General features: G+C 26.7%; 3 protein-coding genes across 3 annotated transcripts; all 3 read left to right on the forward strand.

Annotated features, from left to right (window-relative positions):
• The first annotated feature begins 326 nt into the window (after positions 1 to 326).
• LOC140664273 (gustatory receptor for sugar taste 43a-like) lies at positions 327 to 3,267 on the forward strand. Its single transcript, XM_072889272.1, has 7 exons — positions 327 to 357; positions 1,375 to 1,591; positions 1,661 to 1,994; positions 2,067 to 2,177; positions 2,355 to 2,629; positions 2,832 to 2,990; positions 3,068 to 3,267. The coding sequence occupies exons 2-7, from the start codon at positions 1,430 to 1,432 to the stop codon at positions 3,221 to 3,223; spliced, it is 1,197 nt and encodes a 398-aa protein (XP_072745373.1). The 5' UTR covers positions 327 to 357; positions 1,375 to 1,429; the 3' UTR covers positions 3,224 to 3,267.
• Positions 3,268 to 9,322: 6,055 nt separating this feature from the next.
• Positions 9,323 to 13,650, forward strand: LOC140664272 (gustatory receptor for sugar taste 43a-like). The gene is made up of 7 exons (XM_072889271.1): positions 9,323 to 9,375; positions 10,042 to 10,240; positions 11,702 to 11,918; positions 11,989 to 12,322; positions 12,400 to 12,510; positions 12,687 to 12,961; positions 13,289 to 13,650. Exons 1-7 carry the CDS (start codon positions 9,357 to 9,359, stop codon positions 13,454 to 13,456), a joined length of 1,323 nt encoding a protein of 440 aa, XP_072745372.1. The 5' UTR covers positions 9,323 to 9,356; the 3' UTR covers positions 13,457 to 13,650.
• Positions 13,651 to 21,148: 7,498 nt separating this feature from the next.
• LOC140663861 (gustatory receptor for sugar taste 43a-like) lies at positions 21,149 to 24,734 on the forward strand. Its single transcript, XM_072888378.1, has 7 exons — positions 21,149 to 21,272; positions 22,585 to 22,801; positions 22,871 to 23,204; positions 23,280 to 23,387; positions 23,567 to 23,841; positions 24,156 to 24,314; positions 24,379 to 24,734. The coding sequence occupies exons 1-7, from the start codon at positions 21,160 to 21,162 to the stop codon at positions 24,535 to 24,537; spliced, it is 1,365 nt and encodes a 454-aa protein (XP_072744479.1). The 5' UTR covers positions 21,149 to 21,159; the 3' UTR covers positions 24,538 to 24,734.
• The last annotated feature ends 839 nt before the right edge of the window (positions 24,735 to 25,573 follow it).

Genomic DNA, 25,573 nt, shown 5'->3' on the forward strand with positions numbered 1-25,573 from the left:
GATTAGAAGAGTTTATAGGAATTATAAAACATGATTCTAAAAATTTTAACAATCATATCGAGTAAAGAAATCGGCTGTATTACATTTGTTTGACATGACATGCCCTATAATCGTATGTGCGATTTAAATCAAGAACTTGAAATAAATGTACGTAGACAAACCTTCAGTCGTGGACAAATACAACGTGGCAAATCTCGACATGACAAGTAATAACAAGTCGATAAACAGTGATCTATACCAAGCGGTGTTTCCCATCTATCACATCAGCAAAATGTGCGGCGTATTTCCAATAAGATTCGTTCGACAGGTATCCGGCAGGTATCAAGGCCGATTGAGCATTATCGATAGCATTTACAGGTGACACTAAATAATCAAATCGATTTGCATTTTTCACATGTTGATAAAGATTATTAAATTAGTTTAACGCTATAATAGGTTTATAGGAGCTTAATGTTTTCTTATACAAACGGTATTGTATAGATATCTGTTTCAATTGATTTTTATAAATTTTTTATATTAGAATGCATATTGAAATTTAGTGAATAAATAATAAAACTATCTAAGTTACTGATAATTATTAAGAAAGGTCATATCAATATTCAATTTGAGTTATTTATAAAAATTGATCGAAAGTCTACCATTTATTCTCGAATACCTTGTGTATATCGTTTATATATGTATAGGAAAATATTGAACTCTTATTTTGTATCTCAAATAGACAATAAACGAGTGATTTTTTATTTATTGCTAAAAGTTTAAAAGAGAAATAATTGGCAATTACATTGCCCAGCAGTAAACAAAACACACTAAATCAATATTTTGAAATGTTAATTTTATGTAAATTTTCGTAATGTCCTGACATAAAGTTTTATAGAAAAGCTTATACCTATTAGATTGTTAGCTTATAGCGGATTGTCTCATTTTGATGTAAATTTGAAAATTCTTTCTTAGTAAAAATTAGAGACACTATAATAACAGACTGGACACAAAAAATATTTGTACTATTATTTTATACTATTATACTATATTTATTTATACTATTATACTATACTTTTATACTATTATTTTATAAATATTTTTCGAATTTTTACTGGGATATTTATGCTGATGACTTTTGTAATCTGTTCAATCTAAGATTATAAAAATAGTTATAAAATATTTTGATAAATATTTATTTTGAAAATGATTCAAATAATTATAAATATTTTGTATATTTTACAAATATTGTGTTATCTGGGAATAAAGCAAGAAAGTTTACTTTTTCATGATTTACACTTTAATTTAAAAAAAATATAGAAGAGTTTAGAGATTGTTAGATTAACACTTTAATATGTATAAATTAATAAAATATAATTGAAATAACATATATCGCAGTTTGTGCCTATTGGTGTGCCTGATAAGCGCTCAGATTTTGGGTTTCTGGCGCGATATGAGACATGGATGGGAGTATAGCAAAGCGCTCAATTCGCAGAGCATGGCAATTTCAATCACAACTTATATGTTGAGCGTAATGAGTCTCACAGCTGCTTCCATCATAAGTTCAATTCTGTACTGGCAACAAGCGCTGACTGTCATCGATATATTGGTCAATGTAAGTCTCGTCTAATTACCTTTATCACAAAGATTATCGCATTCGAATTCATTGGTTTATTTACTTCAGTGCGACGAAAAGCTGGGAATTCTCTCGCCGAAGAAGTTGCAACGGTGCACCATCTTGCTGACATTGTGCAGTCTCTCCTTATCCATCATTCTCTCATGTCTCGATGTCTTCGCATGGAACAATAAAATAAAGCAAAATAAGAAATTGGATTACACAGTCACGCTTAATTATTTTCCCTTGTACTTTATGTACATAGTTATCATTATGATGGAGGTCCAGTGTGCTATCATGGTGTATAATGTAGGTCAGCGGTTCTCCAGGATAAACAAAAGCATTGAAAATATCCTCAAAAGTGGCAAAATTACGAATCAGTTTAGAAAAGATCTTGGATTAGGTGCCTTTCTTTAATTGCTATTAATTATTTTGTCAAATTTTTAACGCTTCTAAAGTAACACAAACTTCTTAGCTGGTGATCTTCAAGATCGAGGACAATTCATTGCGTATATTCGGCAAGAAATGGTGGGAAATACTCGAGTGTTTCGTAAATCGAAGATCATGGATTCCACCATTGCAAATGGTATAACTTTAACTTTTGTCACGTGCTTAAAAAGAATCTGATAAAAGTGCACGATTACTAATCACATTCGTAGTAAATTACATTATAAATGACAGTGAGAGTTAAATGCTAAATATATTAGAAAATAACAAAAATTGTATATAACATTGATAATAATTTTAACTAATCTTTTTCCAGATGACAGAAATTTTAGGGATACCATTTTTCAACTGGTGACAGTACACGGGTCATTGTGTGACACGATATCGCTTATAAATAGCGCTTACGGCGTCGTTGTACTTGTAAATACAATTACCTGCTTAATGAATTTAATCATCACACCGTACTTTTTGATCATGGAGACTAATGAAAGGCTCGAAACGTTATTTCTCGTGGATCAAATACTGTGGTGCATCTTCCACATTTGGAGGCTGCTCATAATAGTGCAGCCCGCATATGCTACTACAATGCAGGTATGTATAAGATCTAATTTAGATATATAAATAAATTAATATACATACTAATAATTTACTATAAAGTAAAACGATTAAAAGATTAAAATTCACATTAATTTTTTTCTATTTCTTGAAAGTAAAAGAATTAAAGCATAATTTTTTATGACCATATATTAATAACTATTATTTTATATTTCCATCTTATAAATTGTATTTGCAGGCAAAGAAGACAGCGGTTTTAGTAAGCCAATTGTTGTTCGCGAGCCACGACAGGAAAGGAATGAAAGAACTAGAAATCTTTTTGCTTCAGCTTATACACCGTCCTTTGGAATTTACAGCGTGCGGACTTTTCACTCTGGATCGTACTCTCTTGACCTCGGTAAATAAGTTTTAACTTTCCTTTTCTGCCAACTTGGAAGATAAAAAAAAAAAATTATGAAAAAAATATTTTTTTAGATTGTTAGTACGGTTACAACGTATCTCGTAATACTTATACAATTTCAAAAAGAGGACGATGCAAAGGGCAATGTCGACAAGATATTGAAGAATGCCACGCAAATGCTGAAAAATGCGACATTTCATAATATCACAGTGGGAAGATTGGGCTCATAAATTAAGCCAAATTTCTTTTTGTTCTTGTTGTTTTATATTTTCGAATTAATAATAAAGCTTTTTAAAATTTAGTACATGTCGCTTACACATTTATTCGAGAAATATTCATTAAATGAATCAAATCAATAAAACTTATCAATGCACAAAGATGTAAATTTCAAATAAGATATCAGAAATATAAAAATAATGAACTCAATAGAGCACACACCAAATACATACCACACTTGATATAAACTAATTTTTTAATGCAATTATATAAATATTATTACAATAGTAATTACATAATAATTAACAATTAATATATTGTTCTGATAATATTTAGATTTAGATTTAGTACGTACGAACATGTGTTATTAATGCAGAAATATAATTGTCCTTTTTCCTTTTTACTTTCTTTTTTTTCTCTCTAAAGAGTATAGCCAGATAAGCATACAAAAAGTGCCCCTGACGAGTTTGCAAGTAATTCTTGGCCTGCCATTTCCTCATTGTAGAAAAAATTTTTTCTCAAAATTTCAGCTCCTTAACTTTATTATTTCCTAAATTATCGAGAAAAATATCATTTTCCGTTTTTATTTTTGTTTTCTGTAAATATTTAAAATGATCTTATATCGATTTTTTTCTGAATATTTATTACCGAAAGATACAAAAAAATATTTTTTCATTAATCTCAAATAAAAAATAAATCATTCATTTTCATTTCTAACAATATTATGTATAAACAAACATATGGTACACTTATGGGTTTACTTTGTCCTCACTTATTGCAGGGATCTTGGTTATGCAAGACAGAAGAAAATGCTTTACAAATCCTAAATTTTACTCCAAGTTTTTACTATAGATATGTTGATGATATCATAATGGCTGTTCCTCTCTCAATGATTTACTTTACGTTGTGTTGCTTTAATTCTATCCATCAAAGGCTACAGTTTACGGTGGAAGTCAGTATACTGATATAACAACAATCGAATCAATTTTTTAGATGGGACTCTGATAATGAAGGAAAACCATATATTTTTTGACTGATACCATAAGTCAATATTTTCAGGCAGATACTTGAATCTTTTTTCACAACATCCAGATTTGCCTGAAGAGAGGAACAATCATTGGTCTCATTGACCGAATTTTTTTCCTATTCCATCCTTCTTTTCACAATAAAAATAGTACCTTAGCTATAAATATTCTCTTGGATAACAACTACCCGTGAGAATACATTTTCAAAACTATCATTAACAGATTTAAAGCTATAGTTACAACCAAATTCTATTTAGAAAATTGAAAAAAAATCGATGATAATAACAGCACCTCGTATTTCACAATATCATACATTCCTAGAATTGTTGAACAATTCAAAAATGTCGTCAGGAATGTTGACGTCACATTGTCTTACTACGGCATTAATAAATTAAATATTATCATTAAAGTACATTAAAGATCTTGTGCCTTCATCTTTACAATCGATTTAATCTACAAAATTAACTGTAAAAATTGCACAGCTTCATACGTGGGGCAAACTAGCAGGAAACTAAAAACAAGAATTTCGGAACATAAATCGAACATATTAAATAAAAATAATTTGGTCATTACCAATCATAGATTAAAATATAATCACGATTTTGACTGCGAAGGAGTTAAAATTTTAGACAGAGAGAATTTTTATAATAAAAGATTGACTTCTGAAATGATATTCATCAAAAGACAAATAAACAGTATAAACTTGCAAAGAGAAACAGAATGCCTAAACTGTACATACATAAACATTATAGACAAAGTGCCAAAGTCACATGCTTTGTTATTCTTCTCCATTTTCAATGATATAACAGTTACCTTTTTCCATTATCATAAAATCAGTTTATCTTTAAACATCTTAATATTCAAGAAACTATTTGTAAAACATTTACGGATCAATATATGTATAAGTGACACTATAACGCAGTACTTCTTTTAAAATTTTTTAATAATTAATGAAATTGTGAGTTGATTTTTGCTTTTTTAATACAGATTTCCAACCTTTTATTTTTCATTTAACAAATCAACATTTGTGTCACTTCTTGCCCTACCAACCAAAGGAAGAACACATCAACTTATCAATTTTATCTAATTTAATTTCTTGTCTATTTTCAACCTAACGACTACATAAACATTTTTCACAATTTTTGAAAATATTTATACGAATCTTTGTATCTTTACTTATGGACACGTTATGTATAATTATACTGTTTAGAAATCTTTTAATTTTCTCATTTGATTTGTATTACGCTGAAGAAGATCATAAAGTTGACCAAAACGTACATGTTATTTTAATAGATTAATTCGATACGTAAAATAGATACTTGCGCACTATTTACAGCGTTTTACTCTTACTCGCCAATTTTTTAAGTTAATTTTTGTATTTTTTAAGAGCTTACATTAAATCTGAAAAAGAATTTTTAAGTACAAAAACGAAAAATTTACATTGCAAGTAGAAACACAATAAAACACCTTATGATAAAAATTTGACAACAATATAATGATTAATAATTGAATTCATCCCTAAAGAACGTGTCGAAAAAGACATCATTAAAAAAACGTTGTTTCTCATTTAATTTTTGCGGAAAGTTATTCCTCAGGATATTTCCTACAATATATTTAAATGGTGATCAAATCGGCCAAGCATGACCTTTTCTACATATTAACCTCATATTTTGTAATTAACTGTAAAAATAAAATTAATGCATATATTATTCAACTGCATCATAATATAATTGCATTCACATGCTATTGCTTAGATAAATTTAGATTACAGGTAAAAATATAATAATAATATAATAATGAACAATATAGATAATATTATAAGTAATAATTAAATAAATAATTTAAAAAATAAATAATATTAATAAAGATATATGAATTGTTAAATAAGACTCTCGTAAAGAATGATAATGATCTAATTTCGTTAAAAACATTAAATTATATATGTGTCACGTAATATATTATTGTCGTTCATTATTCATTCTTTTCCACCATTTGTAACAAACAGAATAATTTTCCACGATCAATTTAATCTCCAGAATTTTTAATGTATATTTCTTTATCGTAATCTAAATGTATATTTATATATGTAAATTATAAACTTACAAACACATAATTTATTTCTTCGTGTAATTTTTTGAAAGAATTAATTGCACAAATAAAATCATTATACAGTTAAAAAAACATATATATATATATATATATATATATATATATATATATATAAGAGAAATGCAGGGTTGAAAAATAAAACGTCATTTGGACGGTAATGGCATTTGGTTTGTGAAAAAACTACCTTTATTATATTTCTGATAATGAGAGAGCAACTAATTTAACACTTTTAAAGTTATTTTTTGAAAAATTCACGATTTATGTCGGACTTTATTTCACTTTGAAAAAAAAGTTATAGCCTTTCGTATGTCACATCCTCCTGTAATTACGGACATTTATCGCGGGGTTTGATTGATTGCGGAAAATACAAGTGTGATGGAAGTTACAATGTTTATACAAAGGTTTTCTTTTCGCGAGTATAGTTCTCTTGCGACGATAACGACGACGACGTAGCTTCTTTCAGTTCTACGCCTTCAGTTCTCCAATCAAATAGGGTACGTCCAACGCTGAATAATAAAATCATTTCATATTTTTCACAATCGTTTCATATTTGTAGGAATAATATCGGACGAACTTTAATAAGTGTGTACTGTCAAGTACAATCTTATAATACTTTTTCTGCGTTAGATAATGAAATAAATGGAATACTTCATTTTAATAATAAGCTTCATTTTAATAATTGCATATTTCTGCTTTATGATAAGCATTGTCTTTTTATTTATTTTTTTGAAATGATGAGACAAAAAACAAAAATAACCCTTTTTGCTACATTTTATATAAAAAAAATTTCTCTTGAAAGAAAATTACAAATATGTATAATTTTTATAAATAACAATTTTATGAAAATTTTTAATGTGTTATATTATCACATATATATGCCATGGAAAGAAATTACGAAATAAAATTTTACATTTTCTGATTAAAGAAAAATATGCAAAAAAACTAATTAAAAATACAGTAACAAAGATTATGTATATCAATGTATAGGATAAATGGAAAAAAATCGCAGTCAATTGTAATTTCAAATGTAGACCGTGACACGTGGTTGACACGAAAGTCTAATATTACTCGTCATATCGATCAAGTAGCACTATTATTATGATTGTCAAGTATATATACATTTGCACCAATGTTATGTTAAGTGCATAGGTGCGTAGGTGTATAAGTATATATGTATATAAGTGTATGTAATATAGGTATGTGTATGTGTAAAATTATGTGTAAAACATTTCAAATACAACCGCATTATTTCATAAATGATGTGATAATATTTCTCGAAAATCAAAGCCTCTATTGAAAAGCCTCGTTTTTTAAATGGAATTACTCTAAATTTGTTATAAATCGATTTCTTGTATCGTTTTGTGTTTAAAGTTATATGGTTATGATGGCTAATAAATAAATAGTTTATAAGATTTATATTTTATTTATTTAAACAATGAAATATCTTGTAAAACATCAATTTTTCGATTATCTTGCCTCAATACTTTTGTGGACAGAATAATAAAAGAAATCAATTGGTGTAAAGAAAATACATAATTATTTTTAAGCAAAAATATGAAATTGCAACGAGCAGTTACATATTTTTTCTGTAAAACAATTGAGGTAAAATAATTAAAGAAATTGAAATTATGAATTAAAATTATAATTGAAATTAAAAATTGAAAATATTTTACGAGCTATTTCATAGTTTATGTAAATTTACGTCAAATTAAACTAGACACTATCTCATAAACTATTCAATTTTTGGCCATCATACCCTTATAACTTTTTACATAGAATAATATGAAGAATCAATTTATATAAAAAATTAAACATAGTTCCATTTAAAAAAACAAGATTAACTTCCATACTTTGACACATTCATCTAAAATCAAACTAATATATTTTGTCCTATTTTTCTTTTCAAGTCAAACAATTTTTGTCCAAAATATATTTTTTTCTAATACCCTTTCATAATCAGACGTTCGACTGTATCAATTAAAATAAAACACTGTATGCATACATGTAATTATATTTTTGTATATTTTACAGCAAGGAAAAATGATGGAAACAGTTAGGAAAATTAAAGTTTATTACTTTTTCTTTGAGTTAATTTTAGACGAAGATATTTTTTATATACATAAATAAGTACTTCATATCAAAATAATTTCGCAATTGCATATATACCTAAAAGTAATGTGTTAAAAAATCGCATTAAAAAAACAACTATAACAAACTTTGTTACAGTTTTCATTTAATATTTTCAGCAAAAATTTGCGTAAAGATACGTTGCATGATGGAAAATAATATTTGACTGCGAAAATTGTACTCCATTGATTTATTCAAGTTTGAAAAACAGCCAAGAGACTTCATCTGAGAAAAAAATTCTTTCCCTTATTTTCAATAAAAAGAATTATATGAGAGAGATCACCGATCTATTTGAGTAGATTTCAAAATCGCAAAATTTTTTTATAGAACCTAGTGTGTATTTTTACGAAAATCTCGTCGCGGGTTTGAGCGAAGCACTCAAGAAATAGATAAATATATGTTTTTCGAAGAATAAACATCTTTTGCAAACACTTGATTGTCAATAATAATTATCCTCGTCAATCTGACGAGACAAATGGAAGCAGCAGAAAGTGTATAAAACGGATAGAGCTGCGAACGCAGTCGCATTTCGTTCCGTGATTCGCGCCTTGATTTTTCATGAATTGTCGATAAATTTCGTAACAATAGATTTTCAGCAACTGTTTACGATCTCGTGACTTTAGTTCTTCGTCTCGTGAAACATAAAAAGGTACAATTTGCATTAAAATTTACTTTTCTATTTTTTTGTACACCATACACACACTTTACTTTTTTTATAATATTAAAAATATTGCAAAGATTTGTAAATTAATTGTCACATTTGATAGGAGTCTATTTAATGCAGCTCACAAATTATTTTGCGAGAGCATCTTCAAATGTCATCGATGAAACTGTTTTCATGTCTAAAGAAATGCATGCGCAGCGGAATGATTTTGATAAGCAACAAATGGAGAATAAGACAAATAGTAAGATGATACATGTCTTCATTTTATATCATTTTTGGATAAAATTTGAAATTTACTTAATGTTGAAATATTTATAATTATTATATTTATATACATATATATTTTATATTTATAATTATGATATTTATATACATACATTTTATATTTTGATTTCTGCCCTTTTTCTTCCTTTATAATTAAAAACACTAAAATGCACTTAAAATAAATATTTTATTTTGAAAAAAGAATAATGTGAAGAAAAAGAAACATAAAAAAATGTTTGATATAAAAATTATACACAAAAATTTCTTCAAAAAATAATGATCTTTACAAATTACTCCATTAATTTCAATGACTTTTAAGTATTTGATCAAGATTAGTGCCTTCATTGAAATTGGTGAAGTTGTGCCAAATAATCTATTTGTTATCTAAATATATCTAAATGTTTTTGAATGATATGCATATTTAATCAATTATATTTATAAAAGACAAAACAAAATCAATATTAAAATTTGTTAAATGCTACACAATTATAGGAGTTTACAGAAATGATAAAACATGATTCTAAAAATTTTAACAATCATATCAAGTAAAGAAATCGGCTGTATTACATATGTTTGACATGACACGTGCTATAATCGTGAGTATGTGCGATTTAAATCAATAACCTAGAATAAATGTACATAGACAAACCTTCAATCTTGGAATACGACGTGGCAAATCTCGACATGACGAGTAATAACAGGTCGATAAACAGTGATCTATACCAAGCGATGTTTCCGATTTATCACATCAGCAAATTATCCGGCGTATTTCCAATAAGATTCGTCCGACAGGTGTCCGGCAGGTATCAAGGCCGATTGAGCATCATCGATAGCATTTACAGGTGACATTAAATGATCAAATCGATTCGCATTTTTCACGTGTTGATAAACATCATTAAATTAGTTTAACGCTTTAAGGGGGTACTGGCAGTTGCGGGTTGGCAAAAAGCTTTTCTCTTGGAATTTTTTCTGTCGAAAAAAAAATTCTGAAATATAGTTTTGATGTTGTTTGATACCGCGTAGAAGTTTTAGAATAAGTGACACAATAGTTTTGACAGAAAAAATTTACAAAGAAAACCTTTTTTTCCGACCTGAAACTGCAGGTGCCCCCTTAATAGATATAAGAGCTCAATGTTCTTTTTACATAAATAATATTGTATAGATATCTGTTTTAATCAAATTTTATAAATTTTTTATAATAGAGCGCATATCGAAATTTACTGAATAAAACTGTCAAAATTGTTGATAGTTATTAAAAAAATTCATATTAATATTCAGTTGGAGTTATTTATAAAAATCGATCGAAAGCCTACCATTTATTCTCGAATGCCTTGTATACATCATTTATATATAGAAAAATATTGAACTTTTATTTTGTATTTCAAATAGATAATAAACAAATAATTTTTCACTTATTGTTAGAAGTTTAAACAAAAAGTAAAACACAAGTAATTACATTTCCCAGTAAGCAAAAAAACATTTAATCCTTATTTTGAAATATTAATTTTATGTAAATTTTCGTAACGTCCCGACATAATGTTTTATAAAAAAATATACATAGTTTTATACATATTATTTTATAATATTGTGTCTATTTGGTATTGTATCAATATTTTCAAAATTTTATTATTTTATTTTAATTATTTCATATTTTTATTAATTTCATTGTTCAAAGTTTAATGACGTCGATTGCAATGTTAAAACTTACAAAACAACATTACATATTACCGAATATCGTAATGATATTAATTTTGACTTTTTGCTTATTGGGATATGGTAGATACTAGGGTGAATCGAAAAGTAAAGTTCTCTGATATTACAACATTTATTTATGCATATTTATGCACAAATTGTAATTATTTTATTAAAATATAAGCTAAAGACTTTTCTTTATATAGTAAAGTGTCTCATCTTGATGTGAGTGAAGATTTTTTCTTAGTAAAAATTAGAAATCTTATAATAAGAGACTAGACACACAAAAATATTTGTACTATTATTTTATAAATATTTTTCAAATTCTTACTAGAATATTTACGCTGATAATAAGTTTTATAATCTGTTCAATTTAGGATTACAAAAATAGTTATAAATTATTTTGATAAATATTTATTTTAAGAAATATTTAAATAATTATTATACATATTTTGTGTATTTTATAAATATTGTATTATCTGGGAATAAAACAAGAAAGCTTACTTTTTGATTTACTTTAATATAAAAAAAATATAGGAGAGTTTAGAGATTGATAGATTAACTTTAATATGTATAAATTAATAAGATATGATTGAATTAACATATTGCAGTTTGTGCCTATTGGTGTGCCTGATAAGCGCTCAGATTTGGGGTTTTTGGCGCGATATAAGATATGGATGGGAATACAGCATCCGGCTCAATTCGAAGAACACGGTAATTGCCACCACATCTGATGTGTTTGGCGTGATGAGTCTCACGGCTGCTTCCATCATCAGTTCAATTCTGTGCTGGCAACAAGTGGTGACTGTCATCAATATATTGGTAGATGTAAGTCTCATCTAATTACCTTTATCACAGAGATTATCGCATTTGAATTCATCTGTTTATTTGCCTGAAGTGCGACGAGAAGCTGGGAATTCTCTCGCCGAAAAAGCTGCAACGGTGCACCATCCTGCTGACATTGTGCAGTATCTCCTATTCCATCATTCTCTCATGTCTTGATTTCTATGCGTGGAACTGTAGAGTGAAGCAAAATAAGAAGATCGATGACAAGGGCCCGCTTAATTATTTTCTCTTGTACTTTATGTACATAGTTATCATTATGATGGAAATTCAGTGTGCTATTATCGTGTACAATGTAGGTCAACGGTTCTCCAGGGTAAACAAAAGCATCGAAAATATCCTCAAAAGTAGTAAGATCACGAATCAGTTCAGAAGAGATCTTGGATTAGGTGCATTTTTTAAGTCGTTATTAATCATTTTGTCAAATTTTTATGTCAACGCTTCTAAAATAACACAAACGTCTTAGCTGGTGATCTTCAAGATCGAGGACAACTCATCGCATATATTCGACAAGAAATGGTGGGAAATACTCGAATGTTTCGTAAATCGAAGATCATGGATTCCACCATTGCAAATGGTATGACTTTAACTTTTATCACGTGTTTACAAAGAATCTGATAAAAGTGCGCGATTACTAATCACATTCGTAGTAAATTACAATATAAATAAAAGTGAGAGCTAAATGCTAAATATATTAAAAATAACGAAAATTGTATATAATATTTATAATAATTCTAACTAATCTTTTTTCAGATGACAGAAATTTTACGGATAGCATTTCCAAATTGGTGACAGTACATGGATCACTGTGTGATACGATATCGCTTATAAATAGCGCTTACGGCGTCGTTGTACTCGCAGTTACGATTACCTGCTTAATACATTTAATTATCACACCGTACTTTATGATAATGGAGACTGACGGAAAACGCGAACCATTATTTTTCGTGGTGGAAGTACTGTGGTGCATCTTCCACGTTTCGAGGCTGCTCATGATAGTGCAGCCCACATATGCCACTAGAATGCAGGTATGTATATAATCTAATTAAAATATTTAAGTAAATTATTGTACATACTAATAATTTACTATAAAGTAAAACAATCTATGTTAACAAAAAGTGATTCAGTTCTAATGACTCTGATAATATATCGGGATCAAGATCTGGAAGATCCAAGTCGCTTTTATCAACAATTACTGATAAAAATAATATAAAATTTTAAAAACTCAGAAAGATTAAAAATCACAATAATTTTTTCTCTATTTCTTAAAAGTAAAATAATTAAAACATGATATTTTATGAACTTATATTAATAACTATTATTTTATATTTTTATTTTGTGAATTGTATCTTCAGGGAAAGAAGACAGCGATTTTAGTAAGCCAATTGCTCTCCGCGAGTCACGACAGAAAAGAAACGAAACAGCTAGAAATCTTTTCGCTTCAACTTCTACACCGTCCCTTGGAATTTTCAGTGTGCGGACTTTTCACTCTGGATCGTACTCTCGTGACCTCCGTAAAATAAGTTTTATTTTTTTTTCTACCAACTTTGCAGATAAATGAAAAATTCTTAAAAAAATATTTTTTACATTATATTTTAGATTATTGGCGCAGTCACAACGTATCTCGTAATACTTATACAGTTTCAAAAAGAGGACGATACAAAGGACAGTGTCGACAACATATTGAAGAATGCTACGCAAATGCTGAAAAATGCAACAACGCTTCATAATATCACAGTGGGAAAATTGGGTCTAAATTAAGACAAACTTCTCTGCGTTCTTGTTTTTTTTATGTTTTTGAATTAATAATAATAAAGCTTTTTAAAATTTAGTACATGTCGCCCACACATTTATTCGAGAAACATCCATCAAAAGAATCAAATCGAGACAAATATTAAATTTTATCAATGCATAAAGATGCAAATTTCAGATAAGGTACCAAAAAAATAAAAATGATGAAATCAATAGAGCACACACGAAATACATAACACTCTTGATGTAAACTAATTTTTTAGTAGAATTATATAAATATAATTATGATAGTTATTATATATATATATATATATATATATATATATATATATACATATTAATTAACAATTAATATATTGTTCTGATAATATTTAGTTTTAGTAGAGGCAAACACGTGCCATTAAAGCAGAAATATATTTCTTTCTTTTTCTTTTTTTTATTTTCTTCCTTTTTTCTCTTTTTTGATAAGTTTGTTGTTAGGATTATTTAATTATCATTATTATATTGATTTCATCTGTGATGCAATACAATAATTACAGGTGAAGCCAGGACAACCATTTGAAATAATTGAGCAGAATATAAGAATTTCAATCAAGAATATAAATTAAGACTTGTTTGTAACTATAAATCAATACTTATTTTTGTACATGAAAATAGCATATATTTTAATAACTGCCAAATTAAAATAAGGCAAAGGGTATATTAATTTAATCTATATATTCTGCAATATTATAAATGGCTATCCTTTGATGTTGATGATTATATGTATACACAGATTTCTATGTATTATATTAATATTCTTGACCGCTTTAACATGAAGACGAAATATGCATACTAATATCTCTTACATGCGCATTACAAAATTCCTAAGATATGGTCTAATTGTTGGAAAGAGCGAGAGAAAGCAATACGACTTATTTACTGCTCTCTCCTGTTCTCTTCAAAGACCAGAGTATAACTTACAATTAGACACCTTATGCATAAGCAAAATATTATACATAAAGGATACATTTATACATAAAGAACAATGAATGCTATTGGTCTAATATATATAGAAGTCTGTTAATTTTTCATTGTCATTTTATATTATTATATTATTATTTTATTGTATGATATCATTGCTATATTATTTTCTGTTTAGTTTTGAGAATATAGAATTTGTGTAGTTAATTTGTTGTTCAAGTGTTCAAGACAAGAACAAGAAACATTTTGTCAGGTAAGTTATTAAAATACAATAAGAGCAAGAAAAGAGAGAAAATATTTTTAAATTAGATTAATAAAAGAATTAAAATTTTTATAGGTAGAGAGCATAAGAGCAACTGGATTAAAGCTACAGGAAGGACAAATTAAATATCTAATAAAATATAATATACATATATTTGCAACGTGATAAATACACGTAAGTGTATCTATGATTTATTACAAATATTGTATGTTTACATGCTTATATGTTGTGATTATAGAATCTAAATGTTAATATTATTATTTAATTCATCTTCTATACGTATATATGTATATATATACATATAGAAGATGAATTATTAATTTCGTAAAAGTTTCATAGTGATATTTTAACACACTTTTATTTTATTTTATATAAATATATATATATATATATATATATATACGTATAGAAGATGAATTAAATAATAGTATTAACATTTAGATTCTATGATCACACATATAAGCATGTAAACATATTTGTAATAAATCATAGATGTAGTATTAAAAGTTTGATTTAAAAATTAATTATTTATTATAGAAAAGTCAAATAACCAGAGTATCTCTGTAAAATATAAATATTTTTTATTAATACAATAATAAAATATTTAAAAAATAAAAGTGTGTTAAAATATCACTATGAAACTTTTACGAAATTTATTGAAAAGATAAACTTATTACTTATTAAATACTAGAAATTCTTTTGACAAAGATTTGAGAAATCCTCATATAAGAATCAACTTACAATTAGTAAATCAACTTTTACTTAAATTTTATGAATGAAAGAAGAATAATTATAATTTACATATAATTTTGAAAATAATGTAAATTATACTGCTACAGATAAAAAATTTTTATATACGAATTAAGGTCGGCAGTGAACTCAATTTTAAACAAAGATAAAAAATACATTTAATAATAAAGAATTTTGCAAATATCTTTTAACATTTAGATTTTTGTAAAAATATATAAAATATCATTAATAAAAAAATGAGTTCCAGTAAATATATAGAAAAATCAAACCTCGCCGATTTGATTGCTATTTAGATATGTTGTACACGGAATAAAAAATAATGTTGAATCAGTAACATCATCATACTTAAAATTTATGTTATTAATTTAATAACATTATTAATCAAATTATCACATGGCGTATTAATATGATTAATAATATTATTAAGTGTTATTGAATTAAGAAAATAAATTTTAACTACGATGATGTTGTTGATTCAACATTATTTTTTGTAGTGTAGAAGGAAGTGTCCCGAGTAATTCCTCGTAAGAATAGGGAACGGCATTAGAGCTTAGAAGATATAAAAAAAAGTATTGAAAAAAGTTATTATGTTTGACTAAAAAAAAGTTTGTTTAACATTTTCACGCTTGGGCGGAAGAGGTTTCCATCTTCTGCACTACTTTCCCAAAAAAATTAACCCAACCTAAAAAAGCATATAATAGAATTATATATTTCAAACGATGCTTTATTCTTCGAAATAACGTTAGAGTTTTTCTTGGGTAAAGAGTGCAAAGGAAGAACGGAGCCCTCTCCCTGCTCATGCGTTTAATATATAAATGTGAACAATAAATAAGAAGAAATGAATAAAAATAATGAATGTATATATAAATATTTTATTTATCAAATTATCACGGAAAAGTCGGATAATGTTTAGCCGCTATATTAAAAAATACTTCTGTTTATTCTTTAAATGCTAATTTTCGTTTAAAGAGAAAATCCACAATGTAATCAGCATAATATTTTTTATAAGTGCCATAACGTGGAATGTTAGCACTTGTATCTCTCTATGCTTTTACAATTCTGAGTGTGAGTTTCACTGTCAGGATCAATGAAACTGTACGAATGATTAAAAGTTAAATGTTTATATCCTTTACTTTTCAAATATTTATACGGCCCACAGTTAGATATTAACGTTATATCTAGTATAATTCAATTTTTTATTACATTTAATAATGTACTCGCTAAACGATCTAATACACACTGAGCAATTTTTTGTTATTTCACGCTCCACAAACAGCCAAAAATCCACTGTTTAGTATAAGTTAATCTCTTTCAAATTTACGTTTTCCTATTTTCGCTTCGTTTATTTTAACTATAGTACCGTCTCCACCTAACATTTCACTATATCTTCTAATCAATCAAAACATAATTAAAAAGGAATTTTTAAATACAAAGATGGGAAGCTTACATTGCAAGTAGAAGCACAATAAAACATGTTACGACAAAAATTTGACAACAATAAAATGATTAATATTGATTTCATCCCTAAAGAACGTTTCGAAAAGGATGTCATTAAAAAAACATCTTTTCTCACTTAATTTTTACGGAAAATTACTCAGGACATTTCTGTCTACAATATATTTAAATGGCGATCAAATCGGCGAAGCCTGACCTTTTCTACTTATTTATTTCATATTAATATTTAGCATCATACAATTGCATTCATCTGCAATTGCTTAAATAAATTTATATTACAGATAAAAATATAATAATAATACAATAATAAACAATATAGATAATTAAGTAATAATTAAATATACAATTCAAAAAATAAATAAGATTAATAAAGATATTTGAATTGTTAAATAAAACTCTCGTAAAAAATAATAATGACCTAATTTCGTTAAAAACATTAAATTATGTATATAATACATAATATATTATTGTCAGTCATTATTATCCTTTTCTACCATCTGTAACAAACAGAACAATTTTTCACGATCAATTTGATCTCCAGAGTTCTTAATATATATTTCTCTATCGCAATCTAAACGTATTTATAAATGTGAATAAACTTACAAACACATAATTTATTTCTTCGTGTAATTTTTTGAAAGAATTAATTGCACAAATAAAATAATTATACAGTTAAAAAAACACATATGTATGTATTATATATGAAAAAAATGAAGGGTTGAAAAATAATATATCATTTGTGACGGTAATGGCATTTGGTTTGTAACGAAAAAACTATCTTCGTTATATTTTCGATATTGAGAGAGTAACTAATTTAATACTTTTCTTTCAAAAAATAAAAACAATTTATGTCAAATTTTATTTCACATTGAAAAAAAAAAAAATAATAGCTTTTTGTATGTCACATCCTCCTGTAATTACGGATATTTATCGCGTTGCTTGATTGATTGCGGAAAATACAAGAGTGATAGAAGTTACAATGTTTACACAAAGGTTTTCTATTCACGAGTAGTTCTCTGTCGACGACAACGTAGCTTCTCTCAGTTCTCATGTTCAGTTCTCCAATCAACCAGGGTACGTGTAACGCTGGATAACAAAACCATTTTATATTTTTCCAAATTGCATCATATTCGCAAGAATAATACCGGACAAACTTTAATAAGTGTGTACCATCAAGTAACACATATTAAACATTAATTCAAGTAACATTTATTAAACAATTAATAAAACAGTAAGTACAAAATTATAATATTTTTTCTGCGTTTAATAATAAAATAAAAAAAGTATTTTATTTTAATAATTAGATATTTCTGCTTTATGATAACTATCTTTTTTTATTTTTTTAAAATGGTGAGACAAAAAAATAATACTTTTTGCTACATTTTATATAAAAAACATTTCTCTTGAAAAAAACTACAAATATATATTATTTTTATAAATAGAAATTTTACGAAAATTATTAATGTGTTATATTATCACACGTATGTGTCATAGAAAAGAACCACGAAATACATTTTATATTTTCTAACCAAAAAAATGTATGCAAAAAAACTAATTACAAATACAGTAACAAAAATTATGTCAATCAATGTATACGATTATGTATATCAATGTATACGATAGATGGAAAGAAATCGCAATCGATTGTAATTACAAATGTAGATCGTGACATGTGGTTGACATGAAAGTGTGATTATTATTCGTCATATTAATCAAGTAGCACTATTATAATTGTCAAGTATATATATATATTTGCACTAATGTTATGTTAAGTGCATAGGTGCATAGGTGTATAAATATACAATATATACATATGCATATATGTACTTATATGTACTTATAAGTGTATATAGTATAGATATGCGTATGTGGAAAATTATGTTAAAATGTTTCAAATGCAATCGCATTATTTCATTTTAAATGAACCAATGATATTGTATTTTTCGAAAATCAAGCACTCTATTAAAAAATATTTTGTATATTTTGTGACTTTGAGAGAGACGATGGTGCCAATAAATTAACTTTGAGCCAAAATCATATAGAAGTCAATCTCGTTTTTTAAATGGAATTAGTCTAATTTTTTATATAAATCGATTCCATGTAACATTCTGTTTAAAATTATGTGGGTATGATGACTAATAAATAAATAGTTTTTGAGATTTATATTTTAATTTGATATAATTTTATTTAAACAATAAAATATCTCGTACAACACCAATTCTTTGATTATCTTGCCTCAATACTTTTATGCACAGATAAATATGAGGAATCAATTTGTGTAAAAAAAACACATAATTATTTTTAAAAAATATATGAATTTGCAATGAGTAGTTACATACATTTTCTGTAATACAATTGAGGTAAGATAACCAAAGAAATTAAAATTACAGTTAAAATTAAAAATTAAAAATATTTTACCAGATATTACTTAGTTTATGTAAATTTATGTCAAATTAAAGTAGAAAATATCTCGTAAACAATTCAATTTTTAGCCATCATAATTTATAACTGTTAATATAGAATTTTGCGAAAAATCGATTTATATAAAAAAAAATTAAAGTAGTTCCATTTAAAAAAAAACATTAACTTTCATACAATTTTGACTTTGACATATAAAACCTAAGGTCAAACTAATATGTTTTGTCTTATTTTCTTGTTTAATTCAAACAATTTTTTAATTAATATATACAGTATCTATTTATTTTTGCGAAAATTTTATCGATTTGAGCGTATGCACTCAAAAGGTAGATAAATATATATTTTCAGGAGAAGCTCACGAACACTCGATCGTAAACAATAATTCCTCGTCCATCTGACGAGACAAGTGGAAAAAACAGAAGCAGGTGTATAAAAGGGATAGAACTACGAACGCAGTTGCATTTCGTCTCGTGATTCGCGCCTTGATGTCTCATGAATTGTCGATAAATTTCGTAACAATAGATCTTCAGCAAATAATAATACTATTGCTGTAGTGGTTTTCATAAAGTCTATTTTGCGCAGAAGAACGATATTTTACGATCTTGTGACTTTATTTCTTTGTCCCGTGGAACATAAAAAAGTGAAATTTGCATTTGGATTTACTTTTCTATGTTTTCGTACACCATATTTTTCTATGTTTACGTACACACACTTTACTTTTTATTTTAATACTAAAAATATTGCGAAGATTTGTAAATTAATTGCCAAATTTGATAGGAGTCCATTCAATGCAGTTCGCAAATTATTTTGCGAGAGCGTCTGCAGATATCATCGACGAAACTGCTGTCATGTCTAGAGAACTACATATGAAACGGAATGATTTTGATAAGCAACAAATGACGAATAAGGCAAACAGTAAGATTACATGTCTTCATTTTACATTATTTTTAAATGGAATTAGAAATTAACATAATGTTGAAGTATTTATAATTATTATATTTATAAATATACATTTTATATTTTGATTTCTGCCACTTTTTCCTTTATAATTAAAAACACAAGAACATACTTAATAAAAGTAATTTATTATGAAAAAAGAATATAGATAAAGAAAAAGAAATATAAAAATTCTTATGATTTAAACATTATATCCAAAATATTTTTTTAAAAAGATAATTATCTTTACAAAATAGTTCATTGATTTCAATAACTTTTAAGTATTTGATCAAGATTAGTACCTTAATTAAATTTAGTGAAGTTGTGCCAAATATTCCATTTGGCATCTCAATATATCTACATGTTTATGCATGTTATCTATATTTAATCAATTATATTTATAAAAAACACAACAAAATCAGTATTAAAATCTGATAAATGTTACACGATTAGAAGAGTTTATAAGAATTATAAAACATGATTTTAGAAATTTTGACAATTATATCACGTAAAGAAATCGACTGCATTACTTATGTTTGACAAGACATGTGCTATAATCGTGAGTATGTGCGATAAATCAATAACTTGAAATAAATGTACGTAGACAAACTCTCAATCGTGGACGAATACGACGTGGCAAATCTCGACATGAGTAATAACAAGTCGATAAACAGTGATCTATACCAAGCGATGTTCCCGATCTATCACATCAGCAAACTGTCCGGTGTATTTTCAATAAGATTTATCCGACAGGTGTCTGGCAGATACCAAGGCCGATTGAGTATCATCGATAGCGTTTACAGGTGATACTAAATAATCAAATCAATTCGTATTTTTCACGTTTTAATAAAAATCATTAAATTAGTTTAACGCTTTAATATAGGATAGTATAGGAGGTCAATGTTTTCTTATATAAATGATATTGTATACATATTTGTTCAATCGATTTTTATAAATTTTTTATAATAAAGCGCATATCGAAATTTACTGAATAGTTAATAAAACTATCTAAATTGCTAATATTTATTTAAAAACGTTTATATCACTATTTATTTTGAGTTATTTATAAAAATCGATTGAAAGCCTACCATTTATTCTCGACTACCTTGTATATATCGTTTATGTATAGGAAAATATTGATCTTTATTTTTTATTTCAAATAGACTATAAACCAATAATTTTTTATTTATTATTAGAAGTTTAAAGAAGAAATAAAACAGAAGTAATTACATTGCCCAGTAAACAAAAAATATAAAATCAATATTTTGAAATATTAATTGTATTTAAATTATCGTAATGCCCTGACACAAATGTTTTATCAAAATATATATATATATATATATATATATATATATTTTACACATACTATTTTATAATATTGTATCTTTTTAGTATTGTATCAATGTTTTCAGATATTCATTATTTCATTTTAATTAATTCATATTTTTATTAATTTCATTATTTAAAGGTTAATGACGTCGATTGAAATGTTAAAACTTACAACTTAACAACATTACATATTACTGAATATCGTAATAATATTAATTTTAATTTTTTGTTTATTGGGATATGGTAGATACTAGGATGAATCGAAAAGTAAAGTTCTCTGGTATTACAACTTTTATTTATGCATATTTATGCACTAATTGTAATTATTTTATTAAAATATAAGCTAACGACTTTTTCTTTATATAGTAGATATATAGTATGACTTATCTTGATGTGAGTTCAAAGATTTCTTTGATAAAAATTAAAGACATAATAATGAGAAATTGGGCACAAAAAATATTTATACTATTACAGCAATATTTTATAAATATTTTTCAAATTTTTGCTGGGCACAAAATTGTGATAATAAGTTTTATAATCTATTCGATTTAAAATCACAAAAATAGTTATAAAATACTTTGATTAATATTTCTTTTGAGAAATATTCAAATAATTATTATAAATATTTTGTATATTTTATAAATATTATGTTATTTGGGAATAAGCAAAAAAGCTTACTTTTTGATCTACTTTAATATAAAAAAAGATATAGAAGAGTTTAGAGATTGTTAGATTAACTTTAATATGTATAAATTAATAAAATATGATTGAAATAACATATTGCAGTTTGTCTCTATTAATGTGCCTGATAAGCGCCCAGATTTGGGGTATCTGGTGCGATCTCAGATATGGATGGGAGTATAGCAAGCGGCTCAATTTTCAGAACATGGCAGTTGCCACCACAACTTATATAGTGGGCGTGATGAGTCTCACGGCTGCTTCCATCATCAGTTCAATTTTGCGCTGGCAACAAGTGCTGACTGTCATCGATATATTAATCGATGTAAGTCTCGTCTAATTACCTTTATTACAGAGATTATCGCATTTGAATTCAACGGTTTATTTGCTCAAGTGCGACGAGAAGCTGGGAATTTTCTCGCCGAAGAAGTTGAAATGGTGCACCATCCTACTGACATTGTGCACTCTCTCCTATTCCATCATTCTATCATGTCTCGATGAATACGCATGGGATTATAAAGTGAAGCAAAATAAGAAGCTGGATATTAAGGACACGCTTAATTATTTTCCCGTATACGTTATGTACATAGTAATTATTATGATGGAGGTCCAGTATAGTATGATCGTTTACAATGTGGGTCAGCGGTTTTCCAGGATCAACAAAAGTATCGAAAATATCATCAAAAGCGGCAAGATCACGAATCAGTTCAGAAGGGATCTTGGGTTAGGTGCATTTTTTAATCGTTATTAATTATTTTGTCATATCTTACGGTTAACGCTTTTAAGTAACACAAACTCCTTAGCTGGTGACCTTCAAGATCAAGGACATATTTCGTATATTCGGCAAGAAATGATGGGAAATACTCGAATGTTTCGTAAATCGAAGATCATGGATTCCACTCTTACAAATGGTATGATTCTTTGTAAACACTTATGTCAAGTGTTTACAAAGAATTTGATAAAAGTGCACGATTACTAATCACATTCGTAGTAAATTACATTATAAATGACAGTCAGAGTTAAATGCTAAATATATTAAAAAATATAGAAAATTGTATATTAATAATAATTTTAACTAATCTTTTTCCAGATGGTAGAAATTTTACGGACAGCATATCCAAATTGGTGACAGTACACGAGTCACTTTGTGACACGATATCGCTTATAAATAGCGCTTACGGCGTCGTTGTACTCGCAATTACAATTACCTGCTTAATAAATTTAATCATTACACCGTACTTTTTGATAATGGAGACTGATGGAAGGCTCGAAACGTTATTTCTCGTGGTGCAAATACTGTGGTGCATCTTCCACATTTGGAGGCTGCTCATAATAGTGCAGCCCGCATATGCTACTACAATGCAGGCATGTATAACATCTAATTTATATATATATACAAATATTAATATACATATTAATAATTTATTATAAGGTAAAACTATCAGTGTTGACAAAAATTGATTTAGTTTTAATGACTCTGGTATAAAGGAACCAAGTCGCTTTTATCAACAATTACTGATAAAAATAAAATAAAATTTTAAAAATTTAAAACGATTAAAATTCACAATAATTTTTTCTCTATTTCTTGAAAGTAAAAAAATTTTTTAAATTTTTTATGAACTTATATTAATAACTACAACTATTATTTTAAATTTCTATTTTATGAATTGTATCTTCAGGGAAAGAAGACAGCGGTTTTAGTAAGCCAATTGTTGTCCGCGAGTCACGACAGAAAAGAAATCAAACAACTAGAAATTTTTTTGCTTCAGCTTCTACATCGCCCTTTGGAGTTTTCAGCGTGCGGACTTTTTACTCTGGATCGTACTCTCTTGACTTCGGTAAATAAGTTTTAACTTTCCTTTCCTGTTAACTTTGGAGATAAATAAAAAAATATTTTTTTAGATTGTTGGTACAGTCACAACGCATCTCGTAATACTTATACAGTTTCAAAAAGAGGACGATAAAAAGGACAGTGTCAACGACATATTGAAGAATGCCACGCAAATTCTGAAAAATGCGACGACGCTACATAATATGACAGTGGAAAGATTGGGTCTATAAATTAAGACAAATTTCTCTTCGTTCTTGCTTTTTTATGATTTTAAATTAATAATAAAGCTTTTTAAAATTTAGTATATGTTGCCCACACATTTATCCGAAAAATATCCATCAAAAGAATCAAATCAAGACAAACATTAAACCTTATCAATGCACAAAGATGCAAATTTCGGATAAGATACTAGAAGGATAAAAATGATGAACTCAATAGATTACACACGAAATACATAATACACTTAATATGAACTAATATAATTGTATAAATATTATTGAAATACTAATTACATATTAATTAACAGTTAATATATTGTTTTGATAATATTTAGTTTTAGCACATGCAACCACTATACTACTATTAAAGCAGAAATATTTTTTTTATCTCTTTTATATTTTCTTCTATTTTTAAAGGCCATAGCCGGATAAGCATACAAAAGTGCTCCCGACGAGTTTTCAAATAATACTTGGCCTGTTATTTTCTCATTGTAAAAAAAAATTTCCTCAAAATTTCAGATCCTTAACTTTATTATTTTCTAAGTTATCGAGAAAAATGTCATTTTTAATTTTTAATTTTTTTTCTATAAGTATTTGAAATGATCTTATATCGATTTTTTTCTCAATACTTGTTAACGAAGGATATAAAAAAACATTTTTTTAATAATTTCGAATAAAAACTCGATTTTTTAAGGAAGACTAAATTTAAGAAATAGTTTCTTTAACACGTTTCTTTCGAGGTTCAATCATCAAACTTTTAGGGAATATTTTTTTTATATTTCTCAATACTCTCAAATTTTTTTCGAGTTGGTGCAACATGGTGAAAAAAAATAAAGATTTTTTTTTTATTATTTTTTGATAATAAGACGAAAAATTATTTATTTTTCTTGTAATAATTATAATATTGATGATAATAGTAATAATAATTGTAATAATTATAATTACACTCCAAAATAAGAATTTTTTTTGCAAAAACAATTTTCACAAATACAACTTTTAAATTGTTTTTGCATAAAAAATATTTCTATCCTGCAGTATAATTTTAACT

This window comes from Anoplolepis gracilipes, chromosome 3 (assembly GCF_047496725.1).
Source record: "Anoplolepis gracilipes chromosome 3, ASM4749672v1, whole genome shotgun sequence".
NCBI lineage: Eukaryota > Metazoa > Arthropoda > Insecta > Hymenoptera > Formicidae > Anoplolepis > Anoplolepis gracilipes.

What these genes read in the sequence shown, in the direction of transcription:
- LOC140664273 (XM_072889272.1), top strand. Translation starts at nt 1,430, where the DNA reads ATGAGACATGGATGGGAGTATAGCAAAGCGCTCAATTCGCAGAGCATG. An exon ending in TAGAAAAGATCTTGGATTAG is followed by an intron (nt 1,995 to 2,066) that starts GTGCCTTTCTTT and finishes CAAACTTCTTAG; the next exon opens with CTGGTGATCTTCAAGATCGA. An exon ending in GGATTCCACCATTGCAAATG is followed by an intron (nt 2,178 to 2,354) that starts GTATAACTTTAA and finishes ATCTTTTTCCAG; the next exon opens with ATGACAGAAATTTTAGGGAT.
- LOC140664272 (XM_072889271.1), top strand. An exon ending in TCATCAATATATTGGTAGAT is followed by an intron (nt 11,919 to 11,988) that starts GTAAGTCTCATC and finishes ATTTGCCTGAAG; the next exon opens with TGCGACGAGAAGCTGGGAAT. An exon ending in CAGAAGAGATCTTGGATTAG is followed by an intron (nt 12,323 to 12,399) that starts GTGCATTTTTTA and finishes CAAACGTCTTAG; the next exon opens with CTGGTGATCTTCAAGATCGA.
- LOC140663861 (XM_072888378.1), top strand. Translation starts at nt 21,160, where the DNA reads ATGTTCCCGATCTATCACATCAGCAAACTGTCCGGTGTATTTTCAATA. An exon ending in CAGAAGGGATCTTGGGTTAG is followed by an intron (nt 23,205 to 23,279) that starts GTGCATTTTTTA and finishes CAAACTCCTTAG; the next exon opens with CTGGTGACCTTCAAGATCAA. An exon ending in ATCGTACTCTCTTGACTTCG is followed by an intron (nt 24,315 to 24,378) that starts GTAAATAAGTTT and finishes ATATTTTTTTAG; the next exon opens with ATTGTTGGTACAGTCACAAC.